This window comes from Sinocyclocheilus anshuiensis, unplaced genomic scaffold (genome assembly GCF_001515605.1).
Source record: "Sinocyclocheilus anshuiensis isolate Anshui unplaced genomic scaffold, SAMN03320099.WGS_v1.1 scaffold1003, whole genome shotgun sequence".
Lineage (NCBI taxonomy): Eukaryota > Metazoa > Chordata > Actinopteri > Cypriniformes > Cyprinidae > Sinocyclocheilus > Sinocyclocheilus anshuiensis.
In genome coordinates this window covers 1,295,521-1,306,386 of record NW_015542495.1, presented here as the reverse complement: position 1 = coordinate 1,306,386, position 10,866 = coordinate 1,295,521, and the positions used below count along the sequence as shown (strand labels likewise).

Sequence of the window (10,866 nt, the reverse complement as noted above, 5' to 3'; positions counted from 1 at the left end):
GAAAGCGGTAGTTCTTAAAAGCTGAAGAATTCCAAAGGAACTCCGTTATTTTGACAGCAAAATACAACAAATATCGTTTACATGTAGCGCGCATAGGTAGTGCGTCAATTCTCTCTCTCCCTCTCTCTGCATGTGTGTGAAACAAAGCGACGGCGAGTCGTGCGACTAGAGTCTAGAGTTTACGGTACGTTGTGCGTTGCACATCCATTCAGATGAACTGAAAAACAGCACATGACGGAGAGTTTAGTCGCCAGAGTGAAGATTTAGTCGCATATGCGAGTGATTTACTCGCAATGTAGAGGGTTGTGCATGACCGAGTGTTAACCATATTTTCTACTGATTGAGAGAGGAAATACTGCAGTATATTGACTTAGAATGCCCTATTTTACTGTCATGATGAGTGAATATAGTCAAAAAATACCACACTAAATAGTGACTAAACACGACTATATTGTTTGTTTTGGCTATATTACTTTTTTGTCTCATGCAGCGCACTGCTCTTTCTCAATTTTTATAATCTGAAGAACCTTCTTTCGCCACAAAGAAGCTTTTGTGAAATGTGAAGGTTTTTCAGATGTTAAAGGTTCTTTATAAAACCATTTAGACAAAAAAGGTTCTTCTATGGCATCGTGAAGAACCTTTATTTTTAAGAGTGTATGACAACATTTACAGGATGCATTGAGGGGGAGCCCAAACTACACTCAGTAGCCAAATTATGCTTATGGTCCATGATATTGGTACAGATTCTGTGTAATGAACAATTCTTTGTGACTGTATATTTCAAGTTGGAAAATACATTGTTCCCACTTTAAGTGAGCCTTAGTTCCCAGGTCATCTACAAGATGGATTAATATGCTGATAAAGTAAAGAAAAGATGAGACATAAACACATGACAGTATGATTGAAATGTTAAATAATAAAAATAAAATAAAAAATAATAATAATAAGTAAATAAATAAAACACGTTTATTCTGTGGCACCTAAAAAAATAATTTGGTGCCTAAGTTTTTTTCTTGTAGGAGCCAATGGCTCCTTACTCAATTTTTTTTTTTGCCTGGAGCCATGGCCCTATCATCATCTCATGTCCTCTATCTGTTTGTTTGTCTGTCTGTCTGTCTGAATTGCAAAAATTATTCTCCGGGTTTTATTTTATTAATTAATTTCTTTACTTTGGCTATTCTTTATTTATTTATTGATGCTTCAGCCAGAATAGCAAAAATAATTTATACAATATTTTTTATTAATTTTTCTAATTTATTAATCTTGTTTCTCGAGTAACCAAACAGGATTGCAACAGTTTATTATCGTTTCATTTTATTAATTTATTCAGTTTTTTTTATTGTTTCTATTGCCAAAGAGTATTGCAACAGTTTATCAGCCAGTATTTATTTTAATAATTTATTCAAATTTGTTAAATTTGTTTTTATTAATCTGGTTTCAGTTTCAACAAAAAGAATAAAAAATAATTTATATATATTTATTATTATTTTTCAGACATGTGTTCCAAGAACTTTCATCCTCCTCCGTTGGTCCTACCCTGAACTTAAGCTATTGAACGAGCCAGTGTAACTGCGTCAGGCTTGTCATGATGCTCAAACAAACAGAGCAATGTTTTGATAGCGTCACAGTGTTTAAACTCTTCTGGGAAATCATCCTAATAATGGTTTACTTTTAGCTGTCTCTGCATATTACACACTTCACCTTTAACGTACTGACATTCGATGTGGTCGGTCTTGTAGAAGTTGGCGGTCTGGGTCAGGATCAGGTTTCATTAGGGTACAGTGCTACTCTGAAGCATCACTTCCTCCTTTGAGCCGTTTTAGTAATGTGGCACTTCAACAGACAGTCTCGCAATCACAGGTTTATGTCTGGCTGATTTTCATATCCCAGCATGTCATTATATAGGGGTTAAACTCTTTGTGCCTGTTTTAACTGCACTTTCTTGATTGGTTGAAAACCTTCTAATGTGTCTGCAATGTTTATGAATCCATGTGAAGAGTGCCTTATGGGAAATGAGGGCATAGTGTCTCTTCTCTTAGTGATGGGATGTTCCCCTATGTCCTGGGTCAGATTTTCTAATTGCATTTTCTGAAAAACAGTATGGCTTTTGTAGACCTTTAGACTAGATTATATTGTCCACATATCCACATTATTGTCCACATACACTTTTTTTATTATAGTCATTATGCAATGAAGAGGAAGCGCTCAGGTCCACAAACTAGGACTGGATGATACATCAGATGTTAACGCTTTATTTTTTATTTTTTTGATGACCATGTAATAATTGACCAATATGGTGAATATTGTGCATGTTAAGATGGATTATTTTTAAAAGCATCTCTATATTTTTCAAAGGTTAGTTCATTAAAACGTACTGACTTTCACAAATCCAAAAGACTTTCACAAAAACCAAAAGATTTTCACTTATCTTCGAAACACAAATAAAAATATTTTTGTATGCATGTATGTTGATCTTTGTTGATTTGTGATTAAAAGTCTGAATTAAATGACTGATATTGTCATTTATTGATTCATTTTTGTTCACTCAGCAATGATTTGCTTTAAAATTATTTGCTGGTTAATATATTACTGTTGATTTAGGCCTATATAAATGGTTTCATCTAAATCTTCCTTGTTCATTTAGGAAATAACATTGTGTAATTGTGACATTGTGATTGTTTAAAACCATTACTAAATGAAACATTGTGAATCTACTTTGCAGAATCTGGTTGAATGATGGCTTCACTGATTAAAAAACAGTTATTCTTTTAAAGTATTTTAGAGCAAATGCTTAAATCTTGAGATATCAAACACTGTCAAAATGTTCCAAATATTGACTTTAGTCTCAAGCTCTATGGCCCAACTCAGATTTTTTACAATAATCGTCCATTATAACCTTTGCTGAGTGAAGTTAGGAGCCTGATAAATGTGCCTGTTTTGATTATATCTTTAAGCCGGCAACCTTGTTGATTTGTGTCCAGAATCAAGCATCTGCAGTCGTTCAAAATTGAAAGCGTGTTGGTGAACAAAATGGCCTTTAGTGTCCTCTCTTGGGTTTCTTTATAGTGGTCTCAGATATAACTGATCAAGCTTTGAAAGTCCACTAAAGGTAGCATTTTGTATAGTGATCCTGCCTCTAATTAAAAACCTGCTCAGCGGTATATAAATTCTCTGTTGGCAGCTGAGACTGTTTTCACTTAACTGCGGATTGAATTCTGCATGCTTAGGTCTGTCTGCGAGAAGTGAGACGCGGTAGCGTCAAAACAGAACTAGGTACTCATATCATATCTATCATCATGGCATCGACTGTAAGAGTAAAACCGAGACTTGACTTGTGCACGTCTGAAACCCTCTATTTTTAGCAGTGCGTCACAGACCAGATCCTACACAGCATGGTGCTGACATTTTTGGTTACAAGGCAGATCAGCAGCTGTTTGAATGTATTTGTGGTGCTTTTGTGTATTGAAGTTCACCACTTGTTCCTTAAGAGCAGCTTAAGTGGTCTATTGTTGACATTTTAGACCGGAATCCTTTTGGGTTCAATTGAATGTCACTCATCTCGGTAGTTCTGCAGATTTCTTGTTTGCTTTTGGCAACACTGCGGAATTCAGCTTTGTGACCCTATTGGCAATAGTTTGACTTAAAGGGATAGTTCACCCAAAAATGAAAATGACCCCATCTCACCCTCCAGCCATCCTGTGTATATGACTGACTTCTTTCAGATGAATACAGTCGCAGTTATATTAAAAAATGTCCTGGCTCTTCCAAGCTTTACAATGGCAATGAATGGTGGTCGAGATTTTGAAGCCCAAAAAAGTGCATCAATCCATCATAAGTACTCCACACAGCTCCAGGGGGTTAATCAGAGTCCCTTTAAGGCAAGAAATTTCACTCGGCAGTCATCTTTGAAATGCCACTCATGCATGCAAGTGCAGCTCCTATCTTTTGAATGGGTAAAATTTTCCTATTTTCAGGCTAGACCAGCCATTGCGCATGCACAGTCCTAAACGTGTGTCTCAGAACGCTGACTGTTTCTATAAAAACCGGGACTAGCGACAGCTGCAGTGATGTGCTGACTTTACTGATTAGCGATTGGCTCTTTTATTCAGAGGTGGGGCATCCTTCAATAGAGCGGCCATATTAAGTGTTGGATTTTTTTCCCCATTCTATCTTGGGTATTCTATAGTTAATAATAAGAAAAATATCCATATTTAAAACTTAATAAACCATAATCTCTAGGTTTTGTTAACTGTCGTACGCACGTTCATGAGAGAGTGGCGTTCCAGCAGATGACGTAGTCTCACAAGAGCCAAGTTTTGTTTACAGCAAAGGAAAACCAGTCTCTTCTTGGCTTATATCGAAATCCTCTGATATTTTTCTTTACAAATCCTTGTCTTGTACTTCTAATTTTCGTGAGCGCGCGTAATACCGTTAGCGGAAGCTAGAGATTACCGTTTTATAAAGTTTTAAATATGGATATTTTTCTTACACAAATGCATTGATTCACTTCAGAAGGCTTTTATTAGCCCCTCAGAGCCACGTGGAGCACTTTTTATGACGGATGGATGCACTTTATTGGGCTTCAAAATCTCAACCCCTATTCACTGCCATTATAAATCTTGGAAAAGCCTGGACATTTTTTAATACAACTCTGAGTGTATTTGTCTGAAAGAAGAAAACACCTTGGATGGCTTGAGGGTGAATAAATCATGGGGTAATTAAAAATTTTTTGGTGAACTATCTAGTGGTTAAACGGATCGTAGTTGATCCGTGATCCTTGAGGACCAAGCCCCATGGTTCGGCACGCATGTGATCCGCGGATTAATTGCAAAATTTAACCATAATAGAGTATAAGTTTATCATTTGTTCGTATTTACACAAGCAAGCGAATTTTAAACAATTCCAGAGAGAAAAGGCGAAAGGGAACTCGTTTCGTTACTCGCGCACTGTTCTCTAGTATGCGCACAGCCGCACACACATGAAGCTCGCAAACGCGTTTCAGATGGCGCGCGAACACCGAACTGAATCCTCTTCTGAATCCTCTGAACAGACACATTATACACACAAAATACCCATCTCAACTGTCATTCAGGTAAACGCAGTCAGTTATGTCTCAAGTGAATGAAAACAGCTGAGAAAGAAATCGGATGTGATGTGTATCATTATATCGGATCCGTGCATCAGGTCTTAAAGGGACAGCGGCCTATAAATACTGCTGCTGTCATTAATGATCATCAAACAACAAAACAGCTGTGATAAAAATCTATATTTAATTTATACAGTGAACACTATGCAGTGTTATTTTCCCTAATTATTACATTTCTGTATTTGAATACTACCAACCTTATATTATTTGTAACATATTCTGCTGTATTAATCTATGCTTGTAATTTGTGTATTTGTTCTTATTTTTACTGGCTGTTCTCTTGTCTCTTTAATCATGTTTAAACTTTCTTAGTTAATCTAGTAGTATTTGCTGTGGTATCAAAGAAGTACTTCGCTCTAAGTAATAAATCGAATGCAACTTAAATTGAAATATTTTTCTTTTCTTGCTGATCCAAAAAATGATCCGATCCGTGGGTCAAAAACCGTAATGTGATCTGAACCGTGAGATTTGTGATCCGTTGAACCACTAGAACTATCCCTTTAAAGTTTGATCTTATTCGCGAAAATTCTGCAACATTTTGCTGGCAAAAAAGGTGCTTTGTCAATAGATCAGCAACATATGAAGCAGAGCTCACACAGAAGTCTCATTCAAACCAAAGATTTCTGTTGGTTATTATGTATACACCTAAATATATCTGCTTTATCTCCATGTCTGGTACTAATCAATGCATCTCTCCAGCTCTGTCAAACAGGTTTGAATGGAGATGTGATGACTTGTTCTCTATTGAGTCAGTACACGTCTGTGGTCTCTGTACGTGCCTGTCTGCGACCATCAGTGATGTGGGATTTGGATGTAATCCTTGCTGTTATTACTAACATTAATAGTCAGATTAGCTCCCAAATGTCTTCTAAATGTGTAGCCGCACCATCAAATAAAAAACAGACCTCACGTCTGTCTGGATCAGTTTGTCGCCCACATACCAAATCTGTCTTCATTACACACAGATGACATTCTTATAGCTGCTCTGTGCATGTTCGGAAAGGAATTTACAGTGCTGCTTTTTTCCTACGCTACACACAAGTGCTCCGAGACTCCAACATGGCGCTCAGAAGCACTTTATGGAATTAGTTTAGAGTTCTTCTTTTCTTTGGAGAGTAATTTCCCTTGTCTTTTAGCTCAAAGTCCAGCTCTGCATTCCCTGATGTGGTCACGGCCTCTCACACCTGTCAGGCCTGAACAATTACAGCCATTAAGGGATTGCCATTGTTGGGCTGTGGGAACTGCTGGGTTAGGCTTATAATAAACATGGTGTGTTTTGAGGGCAGAGGGAATGCTTGCTTGCCTTAAGCGGGACGTTATCCCAAGGCCGAGTGAATGACTTGGGGCAGTGGGCCATATTTGGGTGCCCCTAAAAATGTGTTTTGTATCACTCTTTTAAGTTAATTACCTATAATGGCAATCAAATTATAATGTGTATTTCTTTTGTGGTTGTTTTGCTGATTGTTTTTAATGAATCATTTAAAAAGACTCACAAATTATTCTTGAACGGTTTGAATCTGTCTCACTGAATTAGTCAGAGCAGTTCTTGATAAAAACAAATGACTGAGCTGGCTGTTTTTAATGAATCGTTTAAAAAGACTCACAAATTGTTCTTAACCATGTTATTATATTCGTCTATTTTGTCATGTCTGCCGAAGGCTTATGAGACCTATTTGTGATTACTGGCTGTCTGAGGGCAGTTGTCAGTTCGTTATGCTCTTTCTGTTGAGCCTAAGATTTCAGGAAGTAGTCATTTCTAAAGCCAATCAAACAAAATGTGTAAAACGTTTCATTTAACATTTGTTGTAAGGTATAGTGTAAGGCTAATCAGGTAGCGGTATCATAAGCAAATAAGCTGAGCGCTTAGTTAACTAAACATAGGTTAGCGTACTAACTAAAATCTTTAATTTTGTGATTTAGCCTATAGCTTTGGTTATATAGTATTATGTAAACTAAATACATTAATGGTCATAATAACAACTGAAATTACTTCATCAGTTTTTTTATTTATATGATTTATAGATTATTTTGTAGGATTTCAAATCGGGCACAGATTAGAATTAATTTAGAAGTTAATTTAGCAGATGAAATTGCTTCTACATAGTCCTCCATGGACTCAACAGGCAGACTGAATTGTTCACGACAGCCTACTTCCTACTAAATACTAAAATAATTTTCAGTTCCGTTTTGTTAAAATTCTCACACGTCTCATCCTATTTTGCTAATTTAAAGTTGGTATTCTGACTTGTATCTGAGTGAAAGTGTATCTGGAGAGGAGTGATTATTGTCCCGGTGCAAATGTAATGAGAGGAGAGATGTCAGCACATAAATGTAAAAAATTATGGATAAACATTTAAAATAAACACTGTAATATTCCATAAAAAAATAGAGTTGTCAATTTTGATTTCATGGTGAAGTCTGTGTACAATAACAGCCACGTTGAACCTGTAAAAGGTGTTCAGAATCTTTTAAGCTAGTTGTTTGGACAGTCCTGGTTTCCTCTACCTCTGGCTTGACAAGGCCCTGATAAGAGCAAAGAGGCCCACACGTTTCTATTGCGGTACTGTAAACAGCCCAAATTTGGGCAAGGATTTCAACCAGATAGTCGTGTGCCCTGAACGTGAGGCTGGTTTGTGTGTTTCCTTGTCTATGGTATTGTCATGGCAACCAGCCGTAAGACCAGGAGATTTTACGGGCAGCCGTTCAAGAGGGGAGCACATGGGGAACTGAGGTTGGACGCTAGTCAAGGTTGTGGAGTTTAGACTGTGAGGTGTTTGAGTCTGACAATGGGCACTGAGAGCCCCTCTCAAAATATAAGATAATTAGGCAGTTAACACGATCGCCATGATCAAAATCTTTGATCTTTGCCGACTGTAAAAAGGAAGAATATATCATTTATTTCAAATTTGTATGACTGAAGTTAGTATTTTTCTGTCAGCGTTTTTATTTATTTATTTTTTTTACAAGGTCAACAAGGCTGCATTTATTTGATCCAAAATTACAGTAAATACAGCAATATTATGTAATATTACTGTCACTTTTGAATAATATAATGTGTCTTTGCTGAATAAAGGCATTTATTTCTTAAAATTTTACTGACCCCAAACGTTTGAACTGTAGTGTGTGTATATATATATATATATATATATATATATATATATTGTCACTGTCTCTATCAATCTCTTTTGTCTCATCGAGTGGTGACATGCTTTAAATACAGACCTCCATATTTCCCTCAAGGGATTTTGGTTACCTGATGATATAATGTGCCTTTGTTTAGAGGAATAGGTTCCCACTGAAGATTAATGTTTGGCCCTGAAGCTCACACTTGGGTTTATGAAACTGTTTTGCTAAGGCTCTTAATCCAGACCTTAGGTAACTGAAATGCTATATGCTGCATGAATATTGTTTTGGACGGGTCAATTTGAATTGGTTTTGAGATGCTAAATGGCTAGTACTCTTGCTTAGATGTTAACTCCTTTCTTCTCTTTTCCAGGCCTGCATAGATGATAATGTGGACATGGTGACCTTCCTAGTGGAGCATGGAGCCTGCATCAACCAGCCCGACAATGAAGGCTGGATTCCCCTTCACGCTGCCGCTTCCTGCGGATACCTCGACATCGCTGAGTAAGTCCCACTTCCCCACCACAGAAAACTTAAGTGTTTCTTCTTCTCCTTCTTTTTGTCACAGGGTTTGATATTTATTATTAAAACAAATACATTTAACTTCTTTGTCATGTTATCACATGACATTTTGATTTTTGCTACGTTTTATTTTAGACACTAAATATTAAAACATGAAGCAAAGTCTAAAAATACAAATTATAGCTGTAATTGTCAAAATAAAAAAATACGTAATGTGCTAGCTGTAATATTAGCCTTAGCAAAACAAAGGATTCAGTTTAAATAACACAACATTATCCTGTGATGCATTTATACACTACTGTTTGTATTATTTTTTATGTATTTAATTTTTGTATTTTATGTATTATGTATTTATTATTTTAATATTTTAAATTGTTAGTATTTTTTTTTAAGAAATGTGTAAATAAAAAGGAAATTCATAATTTATTTAACAACGATGCATTAAATTGATCAAAAGTGACAGTAAAGACATTTGTAATGTTAAAAAATATTTTAGTGTCTAATAAATGCTTTCTTTTTAAATTTCTATTCATCAAAGAATCCTGAAAAAAAATGTATTGTGGTTTTTGCAGAAATACTAGCAGCACAGCTGTTTTCAATATTGATATTAATAAGAAATGTTTCTTCAGCACCAAATCATCACATTAGAATGATTTCTGAAGGATCATGTGACACTGAAATCTGGAGTAATGGCTGTTAAAAAATCAGCGTTGCCATCAAAGGAAGAAATTTAATTTTTAAATATATTAAAAATACTATATACTAATACTAAAAAAATTTTTTCCCTATTTTATTAATATTTTATAATATTACAGCCTTGGTCTGCAGAAGAGACTTTCTTTCAAAAACATTTTAACTTGACCTCAAACCTTTGTAGTTGAAGAAACATCTATGACTTGTGAGGTTTTCAGCCAAAGCCTGTAATATAAAATATTTGGGTAACACTTTAGTATAGCGACCAATTCTCACTATTAACTAGTTGCTGATTAGCATGCCTATTATTAACATATTGGCTGTTTATTAGCATTTATAAAGCACATATTCCGCATGACCATATTCTACATCCCTAATCCTACCCAATACCTAAATTTAACAACTACCTTACTAACTATTAATAAACAGCAAATTAGGAGTTTGTGGCAAAGGTCATAGTTAATGGTTTGTTAATAGAGATAATTGGACCTTAAAATAAAGTGTGACCAGTATTTGAAATCTTAGTTGCATGTAGGGCTGTGCGATATTGAAGAAAAATGCGATATGCGATACCTTGTTAAAAAATGCTATATTCGATATGCGATACCATATTGCTTAAAGTGTGAAAAATCAATTTCAATTATATTTTAAAATATTTAAAAATTAAAATTATATAGCCAATTTGTTTCACATTCTTTCTTGGAAAAGAAAGAATCACTATAACTTCTGAAAGTGACCAGCAGTGTTTTAGCATTACTTAATAAGTAATGTAACAAATCAGAAAATGTAATTTAACATCAATGTGAACATACAAACAAAACAAATTAATTACACTAATTTTATATCATTGTAACTTTGCTTTCCACACACTTTAAGTACTTCTTCATATACCACAGCAAAAACTATAGTCTGAGAAAGTTGAAACACGATTAAAGGCAAATGAACAGTCGGTAAAAAAAAAAAGAAAGAAAAAGAAAGAAAAAAAAAAAGAAATACACAATTTACAAGCATAGATAAAATAAACAGTAGTATTCAGGTACAGAAATGTAATAATTAAGTGTAAAATAACTGCATAGTGTTCACTGTATGAATTCAATTTAGATTAATCTTTGTTATAGCTGTTTTGTTGTTTGATTAACATTAGTGACATATTCAGCAGCACGTATTTATAGGCTGCTGTCCCTTTAAATCCGACTGCACGGATCCAGTATGATACACATCCGATTTCTTTCTCAGCTGTTTACTTTCACTTAAAACATAACCGACTGCGTTTACGAGAATGATCGTCGAGATGGGTACTATTGACATAATTCTGTGTGTATGTGTCTGTTCAAACATAAGGAGGAGGAGATGCAAAAGACGAATCAACTCGGTCTGAAACG

At 35.3% G+C, this 10,866-nt stretch overlaps 1 protein-coding gene across 1 annotated transcript in view; it reads left to right on the top strand.

Annotated features, from left to right (window-relative positions):
* ppp1r12a (protein phosphatase 1, regulatory subunit 12A) overlaps positions 1 to 10,866 on the top strand; it is a 109,146-nt gene that overhangs the window by 53,054 nt on the left and 45,226 nt on the right. The window contains exon 2 of the mRNA XM_016493751.1: positions 8,643 to 8,773. Within this exon, the coding sequence (XP_016349237.1) occupies positions 8,643 to 8,773 (131 nt within the window). The remainder of the gene's footprint in view (positions 1 to 8,642; positions 8,774 to 10,866) is intronic.